This window comes from Rhinoderma darwinii, chromosome 10 (assembly GCF_050947455.1).
Source record: "Rhinoderma darwinii isolate aRhiDar2 chromosome 10, aRhiDar2.hap1, whole genome shotgun sequence".
In the NCBI taxonomy this organism is placed as follows: domain Eukaryota; kingdom Metazoa; phylum Chordata; class Amphibia; order Anura; family Rhinodermatidae; genus Rhinoderma; species Rhinoderma darwinii.
In genome coordinates, this window is record NC_134696.1 from 40304264 (window position 1) to 40321176 (window position 16913).

The 16913-nt window shown below is 43.0% G+C and overlaps 1 protein-coding gene across 1 annotated transcript in view; it reads right to left on the minus strand.

The window, feature by feature from the left end:
- The window catches only part of LOC142661978 (uncharacterized), a 28352-nt gene extending 11704 nt beyond the window's left edge, over positions 1 to 16648 (minus strand). Inside the window, exons 1-3 of the mRNA XM_075839756.1 lie at positions 16589 to 16648; positions 14958 to 15456; positions 12304 to 12310 (exon numbers count right to left, since the gene is read on the minus strand). Coding sequence (XP_075695871.1) covers positions 12304 to 12310; positions 14958 to 15451 — 501 coding nt within the window. The 5' untranslated portion in view covers positions 15452 to 15456; positions 16589 to 16648. The remainder of the gene's footprint in view (positions 1 to 12303; positions 12311 to 14957; positions 15457 to 16588) is intronic.
- Between the last annotated feature and the right edge of the window lie 265 nt (positions 16649 to 16913).

A 16913-nucleotide genomic window follows, 5' to 3' on the forward strand; every position in this document is an offset into this window, starting at 1 on the left:
CATTTCAGAGGTTTGAGGGGTTTCCTCATCGTCACTGGAGGAAGTTGAAAGTTGAAATATGGATCCACCCTCACTGGCAGAATCGGTATCAGAATAGAGCATTTGAAATGCCTCTTCTGTGGTATACAGTCGCTTTGCCATAATGATTTTTACAATATATATATATATATGTGAAATATAATACAGTAAACTGTTCTGTATTAGTGATCTAGGTGAACGTACCTATAATATGTAATCTGTTACAGTAAACTCTACTGTAACAGCAATATAATGTAACAAAGTTTTTAGTTTTTTTTCTATATTATATTATTATTATTATTTTTTAACTAAAACGTTCCTATCAAACGTACAACTATCCCTAATGGACAATGGCAGGTGATGGCGATTCACAGCACAGGGCACGTCACTCTGGGTTCCTCACTGGGTAGAGCAGGGAAGGGGCACTGAGCAATGGCAGGTGATGGCGATTCACAGCACAGGGCACGTCACTCTGGGATCTGTACTGGGTAGAGCAGGTAAGGGGCACTGGACAATGGCAGGTGATGGCGATTCACAGCACAGGGCACGTCACTCTGGGATCTGTACTGGGTAGAGCAGGTAAGGGGCACTGGACAATGGCAGGTGATGGCGATTCACAGCACAGGGCACTTCACTCTGGGATCTGTACTGGGTAGAGCAGGTAAGGGGCACTGGACAATGGCAGGTGATGGCGATTCACAGCACAGGGCAAGTCACTCTGGGATCTGTGCTGGGTAGAGCAGGTAAGGGGCACTGGACAATGGCAATTCACAGTACAGGGCACTTCACTCTCTGGGTACTTTACTGGGTAGAGCAGGGAAGGGGCATTTGTCAGTGACACTGGCAGGAAATTGATATAATTCTTTGTTCTCTGTCTTCTCTCACGGTCTCTCACTAACACACGTCTGATCTCCTCACTCTCTCTCTCACAAAAGGAGGAGATCAGACGCTGTGAGCAAATGTTGATGCCCAGAAACTGGCATCAATAAGCTGTGGTTGGTCAGTTAACAGTAACAGTCACTACAGACTGACCAATCACAGTGATCAACAACGACTTTTCCAAAACAACATAAAAGTGACAATCTGCTGTCTTTGACAGCAGTTGTCACATTGTGAACTCCTCCCCTGGCTCCTTCTGCCAGGTAACTCTTAGACTGCTGTGATTGGTCGGTCAGTCAGTAGTGACTGACCAATCACAGAGATCGCAAACGAGGGACTGTGATTGGTCCCCACTGCTTGTCAGTGACGATCTGTCACTGCTCTTTCTGCCGGGTTTTGCTGTGATTGTTCAGTCACTACTGACTGGACCAATCACAGTGATAGCAAACGGGGGACCACTGTGACTGGTCCCCCACATCTTGTCAGTGACGATCTGCTGTCTTTGACAGCAGTTGTCACGTTAAAATCCCTAACCCAGCTCTTTCTACAGCTTTTCTATACTAAAACGCTGTGATTGGTCTGTCACTACTGACTGAACAATCACAGCGATCGTAGGAGGCGCCGCGCTGTAACTGGTCCCTCGCCGTATCAGCGCGACTATCGGCTGTCTGTGACAGCCGATATCATTCTTCTATCACCATGTCTTTTGACATGGTGACAGTTTTTAGCCATGACGTAACTGTACGTCATGGTGCCTTAATGCAGGGCAAACCATGACGTACAGTTACGTCATGGTGCGTTAAGGGGTTAATAAGTATTTTTTGTATCTTTTCCAATACATGGTCGTGACATTTTTCTTTCTTTGGTTGGTTTAACCTAGGTATGATAGGTAATAGGGGTATTGAAAGATTTAGATGGACACAATAAGCACTGACAGCCGAGTCGCCAGTGCAGTTCACTGATGGATGCGGCTAAAATCGCCGGGATGCAACTTCTATGTATAGTGAATGTATAGAAGCTGCATCTCAAAAAGTAAACAACATTTTTAATAAAAGTTAACTACAAATACTGCATTTTTTTAATCAATAAATATTTACATTTATAAAAAAAACTGCCCTCCAAAGGTCTATATAGCCTCTAAGGCAGGGGTCTCAAACTCGGCCGGTAAGTGGGCCGCATATAGAAAAAATGGGAAGTTGACGGGCCGCATTACTTTCAAATTTGATACAATACAAAATGATTGTTAATCAATTAGTTATTTGAACTACTATAACACTTAGTACCGCAGTGCCCTCTGTGGATGCTGCCACAGTTCCCTCTGAGGATGCTGCCACAGTGCCCTCTGTAGATGCTGCCACAGTGTGCTCCGCAGATGCTGCCACAGTGCCCTTCGCAGATGCTGCCACAGTGCCCTCCGCAGATCCTGCCATAGTGATGTCAGGGGCTTGCCCAGAGCTGGAGTCCCGGAGCAGAGCCGCTTCTAGCACTCTGCCTCGGATTCCAGCTCTGCTCCTGACATCAATGTCCATATATGGACAGAGATGTCAGGGGCAACCCTAGATCTGGAGTCCCGGGCAGAGCTCTAGTAGGCTCTTCCTGGGACTCCAGCTGTGCTCCTGACATCACTGGGACTCCTGCTCTGGGGAAGCACCTGACATCATTGTCGATGTATGAACAGCGATGTCAGAGGCTTCCCCAGAGTCCCAGAGCAGAGCCTATACTAGCGCTCTGACCGGGACTCCGGCTCTGGGGAAGCCCCAGACATTGTGTGTCCAAACATGGACACCGATGTCAGGGAATTCCACAGAGTCCTGGAGCAGAGCCGATACTAGCGCTCTGCCTGGGTCTCCGCTCTGAAGAAGACCCTGATACACTGTCCATATATGGACAGCGATGTCAGGGAATTCCACAGAGTCCCGGAGCAGAGCCTGTACTAGCGCTCTGCACGGGACTTCGGCTCTGGTGAAGCCCCAGACATCGCTGTTCATATGTGGACAGCGATGTCAGGGAATTCCAGAGTCTCGGAGCAAAGCCTATACTAGCGGCTCTGTGTCCCGCGGGCCGCAGATGACAGCCCCAGGGGGCGCAGTATGCTGTGCAATTGTTTCCGGTAAAACCACAGACAACCCGAAGGAAACTGAACGGAACCCATCACAGTCAATGGATTACGTTGGCCACCGGTAGTGTCCGTCATGCAACGGAACCGGCACTAGCAGTATTTCCACTGTTCTTCTCCTCTGACAGAGCAAAACAACAGAAAGCCGAACGCAGGTGTGAACCCAGCCTAACTTTATTAAACATTATACATCTAGATTTCTGTCCCATTGCATTATTAGGATTCTCATGGGACAGCTGTGGGGGCCATTGTTAGACCCCAGATTGTCCATCTAAAATGCTCAGTCCTGCCGATTATGATTCTGGACTGATGGAGAGATAGCAAAGCGAGCCCTCTACTATTCCCCATAGGATTAAATAGCCAGAATCAGAGCTTTCTCAGACTCCAGCCAATACCACAGGAGTGCTGCTGTTAATCACTGTATTTGGATGTACCAGTACTTCCAAATCCCTTCATTTTGGCATATACACAGTATGTACAGTATATATAGAGTACATTTTAATAATTAAATTGGAAAACGCTTAAAGGGGTTGCCCGATGATTGTAGGGGTGAGTGCTGTCTGCTTTTTATTTTATTACAGTTGCTGCTACTATTAAACGGAACCTGTCACCTGCATTTCGCCTATTAAACCAGCAATATCTGGTGGAAGTGGATGAAAAATCATTTAGCTTTAGTATTCCATATTTTTGGTGTGCCTGTGCCGTATGCTAATGAGCATAAAAGACTCTTATCTTCATTCCTCAAGCCTTTCCGAGTTTACCCTGCCTCCTTACTTTTGATTGACAGCTCCTCGCCTCCCCCAACACACAAGAAATCCCACGCTTGCGCATCGATGTCCTGTTCTGGTGCGTGTGCGAAATGGGACACCATAGCGGCCATGGACAGTAACTAGATTTGAGGCAGGGAAGGGTGTCCGACCATACATGACGGGCGTATGTGCGCTAGCTCAGACGAGATTATGGTATTCTGTGTGAACCAGTTTTCGGCGGTGGGCGGGCATAAGAAGAGGAACGAACGAACGAACAAACGAACGAACGAACGAGAATGACGGATTATTACCATAAAAGGCACATGTTTAGGAGAGGGGATAACTGCAATTAACTTTTGACAGCAACAGCCAGCGAGGGATGAGTAGAGTTCAATAGGTGAAATGCTGGTGACAGGTTCCCTTTAAGTAGCATTTTTAAGATATTACATATTATTTAGGCACTATATGGTGGCTGTATATATGGCAGTATTATATTTGCACTATATTGTGGTCTGAATGTATTATAAGTAGTATGTAGTATAATAAAGTATGTAATGGGTTTATCTTTACGATAGTTTGGGAACGCAGCAGTCAGTTTCATTCAGAAATAAATCATACAGCAGACTGCTGGAGCACTGATCATGCTAAGCATAGCTCGGGAGATTTAAAGTGTAATGGATCTGAAAGTGGAACTAATCCATACACATCCCCAGGATCCCAGTTTCTATTAATGGTTGGTAAGTTAGTATTAACTCTAAAGGAGTTTTACACAAACAATAAGATTGAAATAGCGATGATTATTATTACTAGGACTAGACTGAGACTTTTTAGCGCTACTGATTGATTGTAACCCTTGAGTGACAGCTGCAGTTCACAAGATTACATGCATCTCAATTAATTCATTTGGACTTCAGCTGTAGCTCAATAGTTAAATTTATCAGTAGCGCTACAAAAAGTCTAGGTGTAGCCCCGGCTTTATGCTGATGACTAAAGAGTCTGGGCAGATTTAACCATGTATTTTTGTGAATACATTAAAAAATATAATAAAATATAATAAAACATTGAAGAAAGTTGCTTGGCACTCACCCTTCCAGATAATCACAATGCAGCTTTTTATTTAGTGTGGAGGCAGGTTACATGACAGTCGGCCTACGGACGTTTTGCGTCCTCCAGATGCTTTCTCAAGGCCTGATGGGATCTAGCGTGCTGACGCTTAAATACCCCACCATACGAAGCACTAAGGCCTCATGCCCACTTCAGTTATTTTCTTCAGGGTGCTATCCATTGTTTTAACTGATAGCACCCTGACACATTCATTTCAATGGGGCCATGCACACTTCCCTTGTTTTAACGGAAAAGTGTGGCCATTCCAGCAAAAATAGGATAGGTTCTACTCCTATCCGATTTTAACGGAACAGTCTCTGCCTTTTCATTCATTTGGTCCGTAAAACAAAGGGATTGCACACGGAAGCCATCCATGTGCGGTCCGTGTTTCACAGATCCGTCATTAGCGGCCGTACGACTGCCAACGGAAGTGTTCATAAGGCCTAAGAAATATACAATGCAACAGTTTATACTTATTAAACATATACACATGTTAGTTTATAAAAACAAGTACAAAGAGAGTAATCGAATACAAAACATCATAAAACAGAAGTTACCTAAGAGATGCCGATAGGTCGTTCCTATCATTTAGACCCAAAGGTCCTAGTGCCTCCGCTTTAATAATTCAATTAGCTCCGTATCTCATAGCTTGACATGTCTGTCACTACCATCTACAGGGGTAAATACACGTTGCAATACTGCAAACAGCATACATTTGTGGTCTCCCCCAAATGACTAAGTAGTTTAGCAGATCCCTTCCCTGTACTTAAAGAAGCACTCCACATTATTTTTTTTATTGCACCCTCCATTTGTATATTGGTGTTGCAGTTGGGTGCTGTGTGCAAAAATACTTACTGATCCCTGAATCTTGTCGTTTTTCTGGTCCAGCGCCGCTCACGTGATCTTCCTTCTGACCTCTTCATATCCTATGAAATCGGAGCTACAGGTGATGAGCTGCGAGGCGTCATGCTGTATAGCTCCTACTCTCACTTTTTTGCCAGTATACATATACTTGCAGTAAGAACAATGTCCACACTTGTGGTTACCTACTGGTGCCACTTCTCACAGCCAATCACCCTTCTTGTCCCTAAATCTCCCCTTCACTAACTCCTCTAGTAAATATTTGCATCTCCTAAATCTCCTATTGGAGGTTGAGAAGCTTTTTCTATCAAATCCTCATCTGCCTCAATAAGGTGCCAGTGTTTCCTTATGGCACTTTTAATGAGACCTGCAGGAGGACTATATTGGAAGGAGAACACGAGTCGCTTGTTCTTAGACTTACTACTATTTTTATTCCTTTGTTATTATACCCTCATTTTATGTGCACACGCTAGCTTGCTTTTACGGCTGAAATGACAGCCTGTTTTCAGAAGAAAACAGCTGCGTCGTTTCAGCCGTAAAAGCTCCTCCTCGTAATATACGAGGCGTCTGTGACGCTCGTATATCTTGAGCTTCTCTTCATTGAGTTCAATGAAGAACAGCTCAAATTACGTGGCAAAGAAGTGACCTGCACTTCTTTGCCGAGGCAGTCAATATACGCGTCGTCGTTTGACAGCTGTCAAACAACGACGCGTAAATAACAGGTCGTCTGCACAATACGTCGGCAAACCCATTCAAATGAATGGGCAGATGTTTGCCGACGTATTGGAGCCCTATTTTCAGACGTAAAACGAGGCATAATACGCCTCGTTTACGTCTGAAAATAGGTAGTGTGAACCAAGCCTTAGGGTATGTTCACACGCACAATTAAAAGCGGCTGAAAATTCAAGGGAAAACAGCTTCTGATTTTCAGCTGTTTTTGAAGCAAAACATTTTTTTTGAGGGTTTTTTTAGGAGTTTTTGGAGCTGTCTTTTAATTGACCCTATGAAAAACAGCTACAAAAAATGGTTTAAGGATATGTTCACACGCTAAGTCAAAAACGGCTGAAAATTACAGAGCTCTTTTGTTAGGGATCTGCCAGGTACTACGTCTAGGTATACTCCTGGGATTAATCAATCCACACCTGAGGCCAGACCTGTTCGACTGACACCATCTCCCACCAACCAGGGTGGCAGGCTCAGGAGTGGGAGAGCCTATCGCGGCCTGGTCAGTCGGAGTTAGCTCCGCCCCCTGTCCTTTATTACCTGCCCTGTTCTCTTCCTCAGTGCTTGTAATTCTTTTGGATTCCTGGCCTCACTGCTGCTTGCTCCAGCCTGCTTCTGCCGTGCTTCTGCCTTGCTGCGTTTCTTTAACCTGCTTTGCTTTGCCCCTGGCTTGCTTCCTTCTCCGTGCCCGATTTGGTATACTCACTTCATCCTGGTCATGACTACTGATTCACCGCTCCTTTTCCTCGTGGCGTTCCGTGGCTACTGCCCCTTCCCTTGCGTGTTCCCTGTTTGTTCTCCCGTGCACTTAAACAGCGTAGGGACCGCCGCCCAGTTGTACCCCGTCGCCTAGGGCGGGTCGTTGCAAGTAGGCAGGGACAGGGCGGTGGGTAGATTAGGGCTCACTTTCCCTTCACCTCCTTCCTGCCATTACATCTTTTAAAGGGAAAACTGCCTCTGATTTTCAGCTGTTTTTGAAGCTGAAAATGTTTTTTCAGTTGTTTTTTGGAGCCGTTCTTGGAGCTCTGTTTGTATTGACACAATGAAGGTCAACTCCAAAAATGGCTCAAGAAGTGTCATGCTACTACTTTATATGGGGTGTTCTTTTTAAAAATGGCAGCGTAAAAAACACCCCTTCTGAACGAAATGCCGCTTTTCCCATGCCTATAGGCAGATGTGCCCCGAAATATGCCTGAAAACACAGCGTGTAAATATACCCTTTTTTCTTAATCTGTCTATAATCTCCATTGACTGCTCCAATAACGTATTGTAGTCTCTATTTATTCCCTTTAACCTTAGAAATCGACCATAACGAAGTGCCCTCTTAACATGAGGTAACATGGAAACTTCTAGAATTGAATGCCTTGAATATTAAGCCATTATTTTATTCCTGCAAAGGTCTGGTAAAAGTGAGACGTGTGTAATTTATATTTGTGAAGCTCCAGATTTTGTGGTTTACATACTAGTAGTGTTTGTAAAACTACAGCGACGAATGCACCAATGCTCATTTACTATATATTTTACAGTGGCAGAATATGACTGGGAGAGGGGCACCATTTCACATTTTAGCTCAAAATACCTGCCAACTTAAACTTCAGTATCAACACTGAGTACAGGTATATAATAAATAATAAGAAGAAATTAGAAAAACAGCGAAATGTTACATTTGATAATAAAGTCTGATAATCCAACACTTGTTTCCAGCATGAAAATGCTAAGAATGTGAAGTTTCAAAGAATGACCAGAAATAACATAGTAAGATAAGGCTGAAAAAAGACAAAAAATCCATCCAGTTCAGCCTTTTCTCCTGCAATGTTTATCCAGAAGAAGGGGGAAAAAAAATCACATTAGGTAAAAGCTAATTTTTCTCAATTTAGGGAAAAAAGTATGGCATGAAGTATGTATGGAATAAATCCCCGGATCAATGACCCATTTCCAGTAATCTGGTAACTGTAACTTGTAATACTTTACATACAATAAGGACATACAGGCCCCTTTCAGATTCTTACGATGAATTCACAATGACATCTTCCTCTGGCAGAGAGTTCCATAGTCTTACTGCTCTTAGGGTATGTTCACACGGCCTATTTATGGACGTAATTCGGGCGTTTTTGCCCCGAATTACGTCTGAAAATAGCGCCTCAATAGCGCTGACAAACATCTGCCCATTGAAAGCAATGGGCAGACGTTTGTCTGTTCACACGAGGCGTAATTTACGCGCCGCTGTCAAATGACGGCGCGTAAATAGACGCCCGCGTCAAAGAAGTGACCTGTCACTTCTTTGGCCGTAATTGGAGCCGTTATTCATTGACTCCAATGAATAGTAGCGCCAATTACGTCCGTAATGGACGCGGCGTTCAAGCGCCTGCACATGCCGGTACGGCTGAAATTACGGGGATGTTTTCAGGCTGAAACATCCCCGTAATTTCAGACGTTACGGACGCCCTCGTGTGAACATACCCTAACAGTAAATAATTCCCATCTCTGTTTGTGTAGAAACCTTTTCCTTAGACGTAGTGGATGCCATCTTGTTAACGTTACAGTCCTGGGTATAAATAGACCATTAGCAGAAAAAAATCTGCACGGAATTTAGAATATTATGCAGATTTTCAAATTAACAGCATGCTTATTCTTGTGCGGAAAAGCTGCAGATTGTCACTGTGGTTTCACCCTGTGCAATACAATCTGACACTCATTCCTCCTGAAAAATCTGCATGTCATGGTCTATGTGATTACCCTTAAAATTTTAACTGCATCTAAAAACACATTTAAAACCGCTAGCGTAAGGTCAGGATCGCACACAGTTTTGATGCAGATTTTGGTGCAGTTTTTGTCTCAACCTTTTGAACCGAAGCCAGAAGTGAATCCAAAAGGAAAGAAGAGTATAAAGAAAAGAAAATGCATCTTTTTTCTTTTGTCCACTTCTGTGTTTGTCTCAAAAACTGCAACAAACACGACATAAAAACCTTGTGTGTGATCCTGGCCTTATAAAAAAATAACGTGTTTTTTTAGATGTCTTTAGTGGCGCTTTTGGTGTCGTTTTTCATTTAGTGTCATTTTGTACATGCGTTTTTGATGACATTTTTGTCCTAAATAGAGGCCCATGGGAAAAACACCTACAATATTCCGTGCGCGGTCTTACTAGTGATTTGTAAAGTGGTAGAATAAGGAAAGTCCTCTGACTAAAAATTTAAGTAATAATAATAGTAGATTTTATGTTAAAAGTAGCGTGGGTTGTCTTACTGAAGGCTCTCTACCCTTACAAATCAGTTTAATGTACTTTTTTATGATCGTCTGATAATCCAGAACATTTGATAATCCTTTACCTATCAATCCTATTCATGCCGGATTATATATTTTTTTTATTGTGCTTACATTTCAGAATAAATGTTTGTTGTTAAGCTACTCTGGTAGTTGGAGTATTCTGAGTATTCTGAGTATTCTGAGCCGCATGACCTTATCTTTTCCAACTTCATTTTCCATAACTGTTCCTTTAAACTGAAATGAAATATATCTACCACAGTGAAGCACAGCCCACATGTCACGGCTCTAAAAATACTGTCCCACAGCCTTCATTGCCCCCAAGATCTTTTGAAGACAGTCACTAAGAGCTGAGATTCCCATTGCATAAAACAGTAAGTCCATTGGTTTATAGGATATGATATAGTAATACCTCCGGATTGTTCATTATTACCTTGTAGTCATATAGTATTATTCCATCATTTCCATTTGTTTCATTTATTTGGCTCATGTAATATTTTTTAATTTAAATGTTATGTCTCAGGTTTTATTTGTAGTGTCATTAGTTAGATGTAATATACGCAAAGTCGTAGGGAGAAAAGTGTCAATCAGCGGCTGGAGGGGCAGCATGAATATATATAATTGGACTCATCGGCTGCATTGCTATAAAATCGAAATACTCATAACTACCTAACATTACTAAATAAGTGATAAAATCCTGAAATCGGAGTGTCTGCCACTTCTTTATTTTGCCCTCAGGCAGGACAGCATTTAGAAGTGACAGATACGCTTTAATAGAGGCACCCTAAATCACAGTCCCACCACCACCACAGTTTAAAACACCAAAAAACTTTTGGATGGAAATAGTGAATCCCAAGAACAAGACTAAAAACCATGGAAGCACAGTAAATGGTGTGCAAACATATAAGGGGGTATTATGGCCCCTTTAAATTGTTACACATGCCTATACGTCACCTTATGTGTAGTGGGAGTGAGAGTATTCTGTGTCCCCATTTTCTCTTTGTCCTGGTGTGGTCTGTCTGTATCTGTGTGTTTCCCATGTCTGTTTGGTCCAGGCTCTCCTCCACGCCATCTCGTGTCAGCGCTCCTGGTTATCACTGGTGGAACCGCTGCCATGGCATCCAATAGGGCATTGTACTGGTAGCTAGGGTGAGGAGAGCAGGAAGGTGATGAGGAGCGTGGGGACAGTTGATAGTTGGAGCAGCGCCATTACAGTAAAGGGGAGAAGTGGAGACTGTATGCCCAGAAGCAAAGGCTAAACGTGGCTGTGCCCAGAGTCGGGCTGAACCAAGAGAGAGAGACTGGATGACTTGAGGCCTGCTGAGGGGCCTAATTCTCCAGACATAAAGAATGAGGGGCTGTTAGGACAAAAAGGGAACTACTGACTAGTCCTGTCTACAAGTTCACATAAGAAGTGTCAGTAACCGGCTTAAATTCAAGAGTACTGAGCCTCCTCCTGCGAATCGAATAGTGGATGTATAGAAATAAGTTGTTCTGCAAACAGCAAGAATTTGTTTACAGTTAATTGCAAACAGTTTAGAGTGGTCATTCTGAAGAGAAGGCAACCAGACTTGGACTAAGAACTGTGTGTGCCACTGTGTGGTTTGGGTATCATACTCCTGGATTTGCAGCCGAGGTTAGTCGGGATCAGTAAAAGATAGAGGCGTAATGGCCACTAGGACCCACAGAGGTGCAGGGCATTAAGGCTCATCTTAAAGTGTTGTGCTAGGATAGGCACAACACTTTAGCAGAGTATATAGGTTTGGAAGGATGCTGCCAGTATTGTTTCCCACGGGCACTAGGTGCCAGCCAAGGATCGAGGAAAAGAAAACTGGAATTGGAATCCACCGCAAAAAAGAGACACCTTTCAGGTGCAAAACTTCCATGACACACTGCTGAGAGACTTTTTCTTTATTGTGTAAATAAAAATACCTGATCCAGCCAATCAGCATGCGTATTTTACTGTTAAATCACCTGTTGTATGCCCTGATTGGCTGTCTAGCAACACCTCTCTACAATACCGTACTGTGCTTTACCTAAGCCATGATAAGTTGTTTCTTTGGACATCAGGTGGGGACGGCTCCATGTTATATTTCTGCTACACTGTTTACTGCACAGGCTCCTGAAGAAGCTCCTGTCCTCATCGTAGCAAGTGATTTACAGCCTCCAGCGGCTCCAGTAGTTCTGACCTTTATATGTGAGAACTTGCTTTATCTGTATTAGTTATCTGCTAAATCATCTTTTTTTCTTATCTGTGATTGACATTTTGGAACCAATTCTTAGTTTTCCATAGAGTTATGGTATCAAAGTACAATATTTTCAACTTACAATCGTCGCCCCGGAACCTATTAATATTGTAACTTGAGGGACCACTGTATACGCTGACACAAACTGCTTTGCAAAGGTGTACATACATTTTTTTTCCACCAAAGGACCCTGACTTCAAACCAGACTAAAATCCCATACACACAGCTGTACTACAGTTTAATTTGTCCAATGCCTTATAGGGCTGTCATAGATGTGCATGCAATGGCGTATCAAGTAGACCATAGGATCTGGGGTGTTCCCCAAACATAAGCCTTCCTTCTCCACCACTGCCCTGCCGTGCCTTGTCTATAGTTGAAACAACCTTTCTGTGCGAGCATTGACAAATAGGTGTTACGATTCCCTGTGTCAAATGGCTGTGTCCCTACATGCTGACAGTCTCCAATCATTGCTGACAGCATCACACCTTGTACGGACACATCCTCCTGACATGGGGAATGGTAACATCCATTTGTCTATTAGTCCTGGACTATACAAAGACTATTTGTGGAATACAAGGATTTCCTATAACAGACACGTCAGGAGAAGTTACAGCTCCTGTATAAATCCAGTGACTAACAGGTGACATCTTCTCAGATTCTATTCGCTATTTTTCTCTTTTCTTTTCCATGCGGTCCAGACCTCATGACGACTTCTGCCGGCCATGAACCATTTTTGCAGCATTTGTCACTCAGATGTCTTCAGCTTCTCACTTTTTCTACATTTAAGCACCTATAAACAAAGTGCCCCTGAATATAATATTACCATACACTGTGCCCCTGAATATAATAGTACCAAACACTGCACCCCTGAATATAATAGTACTCCTGAGTACAATTATGCCAAGCACTGTAAAGTAAAGCACATGCAGTGCCCACTTTAGATAGTGCCACTCACAATGCCCCTTGTAGATAGTGCCATCCACAATGGCCCCTGTAGATAGTGCCCCATAAAGAGCCCCCTGTAAATATTGCCACTCAGAGCCCCCGGTAGATGGTGCCCCCTGTAGATAGTGCTCCCCATAGAGTCCCAGGTAGAAACTGTTTCCATATAGCCCCCTGTAGATAGTGCCCCCTGTAGATAGTGCCATTCACAATGCCCCCTGTAAATAGTAACTCATATAGAGCACCCTGTAGATAATGCCCCACATAGAGCCCCCTGTAAATATTTCCACTCAGAGCCCAATGTAGATGGTGCCCCCATAGTGCCCCCTGTAGATAGTGCTCCCCATAGAGTCCCAGGTAGATACTGTCTCCATAGAGCCCCCTGTAGATAGTGCTATTCACAATGCCCCCTGTAAATAGTGGCTCATATAGAGCACCCTGTAGATAGTGCCCCTCACAGAGGCCCTTGTAGAAAGTGCTCCTCATAGTGCCCCCTGTAGATAGTGCCTCTCATAGAACCCCCTGTAGATATAGGCCCCATAGAGCCCCTGTAGATAGTGCCCCAATAGAGTCCCTTGTAGACAGTGCCTCCCGTTCCTCGCCATCCTCCAGCGACACAGGCAGAGTCCAGGCAGAGTCCAGCAGAATGACGCAGTTGGCGTAATGACGTCTGCATAATTTGTAAAGCGCCAGCGCTAGACTAAGCAATTGTATCTGCATCCTTAGGGGGGACCGGTTCTAGGTACCACTTCTCCCTGGTTCTCCAAACCAATTGTAAATTTAACAACTTTTTGAGGTGGATCCTCATTCAGCATCCTCATCTATCAGACGGAGTAAAGAGCGCATACAAGGAGCTTCTCTTGCTTTAGTAAATGTGGCTTATCTATGCATTACAAAGACACAATTGGTTTAAATAGGTACTGTGTAGTGTGTTTAATGGGTACCGTGTAATGCTTCAATGCTCCTGTGGTGGCGCTGCATGGATAAAAGTCGTTCGTGATCGTCTAACTTTGAGCGGGACTATTTTAACAAAAAGGGATTGTGAAAAGCGCAAGACCCTGTTAATCCCATTTCAGACACCTAGAAAAAGCAAGCAACAAGAAATTTTTGGGGAAACGCATCTTTTACTTATGCACTCAATGTTACAGGTCAAGACATTTGAAACATAAGTGACTATTCAGTGATACTATTGGAAGAGGCAGGACTGACACAACCTGAATCTATTATAAGAATGACAGTTACTGTGATATTTAAAAATAACCATAAAACAGTATCATAGAAATGTGATTATGGAGGATAAAACATTATCTACGCACAAATACACAATATAGGAGTTACATATTTTGGTTGGAATACTCTTTTAACTAATAAGACAGCATACAAAGTGTTTTCTACAGATGTTACAATTTAATGGGAATCTGTGTGTAAAACACTTAACTGTGGTTTAATCACATCATATTTCAATAGATTTTACAGGATTAGCAAAAAAGGTAATTCCCCCCTCCCCGAAACAGCGCAACTCTTGTCCATGGGCTGTTTTTGGCATTGCAGTTCAGCGTGATTCAAGCAAATGAGACTAAGCTGCAATACTAGCAAAAGTCCATGGACAAGAGGCACTGTTTTTAGCAAAAAGTCATAATTTTTTTTAAATCTCGTAAAATCCTTTAGTTCTGAATTTCTTTTTAACCATACGTAGCCGTTTTACTAGAAATCAAATAAGTTTCTAATTTATCTTTATTAAAATAATGCCCCTTTATTACCTGCTGACACCCCCTGCCGCCCATACAGCCACGAGGCAGGAACCATTGCAGCTGCAGCTCAGTCCGTACATGGCTCCTCTCCCCATAGAGTTTCATATGGTCTATTATACAGTATATAACACTGTAAGATGAATCTACGGGAAAGGGAGGAGTCAGGTACAGCCTGGCACATGACTGTTACCTATTAACATGCGGTCGTGGACAGCCAGGAGAGTTGTAGGTTGGCATAATTTTTGATAAAGATAGAACATTTTATGATTGTACCTAATTTGCATACTGTAGTAACAAATACTGCAGCTGTAACAGATGTTGTGGTGAGGCATGAGCAATGCCCACCACCTTGATTCTTCTGGGGTCCCAAATACAATCTTCTTCCAGCCCACTGTTCACCATTCCACTATAGGCTGGCACCCAGGCAGTATCGAAGCCATTTTCATGCCATGTCTTTTGCATATCGTGATCTTGATAATTAATCTTCTTAACCTTGCCGACATTCACTCTGAGCTTCAGGACAACCTGATTTGTTTTGTCAAGTAGAGGGTATCTCAGAGCTTTGTTCTTGTCTCTACTGACGTAGACCCCTCTTCCCAGCATTCCTTTTTCAGATTGCCTAAATCCAGTTTTGATGATATCTGTAGCTGCAGAAAATGTGGTGCCGTGGTACATAACATAGATCCTTCCATCATTTGGCTGATCAGCACTTTGGAGAATCACTTCTTGAAATCCAGGCAAAGTCTCTTCACCCCAAATATCTCCAATGTAGTTGGAGGAATATCCAGAGTGAAATGCCATGATGACTATAATAAAGTAAGAGGATATAGTGAGTGGTAGGTAGCATCAACCTATACAGCAATAGGTCCCCATATCTGCAATATACATGCAACATGTTCCATTTATAAACTTATAGTTGAATTACATGACGTACAAGTTTTGGTAAATGCCCACAACCCACCCTCCTGACCCCTATTGCAGCCATATAGGCGATGTAACCGTGCGTGGCCCTCTTTCCTGAAGTCTATGAGTTATGGAGAGCCAGCGACTCACTTAGAAAAGAGAGTCACTCGCATACATGGTCAATGTCCACCTCTTCTCGGCTGGATAAGATTACAGAACATTACACAGGGTACCCTGATTTTCCAGAGATAAAGTCTCAGAAGTGAGCATTGTATACACTACTCATAAAAATGATGACTACAAGTGGTGTAACTAGAAATTGCTAAATGGGGGAATCGGCAGAACCAGCTTTGTTAGGAAGAATGGGTAGTAAATCCCACCTAGAACCTCATGGTGGATTACATGGGATTACATACACCATGGGGATTGACATCTACTGTGCAGGTTTAAACTAGCTGCCCGACCAACCACGCAGTGACCCAGCTGTTAGAGACTGTCAGGCCCCAAGGAGAAGACAGTAGTGGTTTAGACTGTATACTCAGTACTAACATGTAAGAGCTCATTCAGATGAGCGTAAAACTCGTCTGCGTGCTGTGCGTGAAAATCACGCACAGCACACTGACCCATTGATTTCAATGGGCCATTCACACATGCAGGAGCTTTCACGCAGTGTGTGTTCACTGCATTTCTTATATTGGTGCGTTTTTCATCCGTGTGCTGTGCGTGATTTACGCACCAATTCAATTGAAAATATATATATTTTTTTAAAGATGTGCTTTGCGAGTGTGTGAATAATGCATGCCCCTCGCAAAGCACACTGATGCATAACAAACCAGATTCACGCTCGTGAATCTGATATTCTTGTGTGAATGTAGCCTATAAGTGCAATAACATATATTTACATAACACTGTAAACTACATGAATATGTAAAATGTCATTGCAGTGGAGGTGTGTAAGCTTAGTATATGAATGTCAGATCTGCATTGTGATTGGTTGTGTAATACATCATACTTCATGCCGGTTTTGTAGTTTACCTGGGGTTCTGTAAGAACGATGATTGTCACCTCAACAATAACCTTTGTTTTTCAGGAGCTAAAAATACATAATGAACAATAAAGATAATCACACAGATAGCAACAAAGAGAGAATATAACAAGGGGCCCCACAATAGAATGGTGTATCTCGTTTTGTATTTGGTCTCACTGAGTCTTATTTAGGATATCAGTGCCCATATTACCCAACGTGTGGTATTATTTTCACATAATAGTTTTTTGTGTTTTTTTTCTTTGTGTATTTTCAGAAACAAGTACAGTTTACACTTATCGTGCTATGCTTTGTCATTGCAATAAACTCCATGAG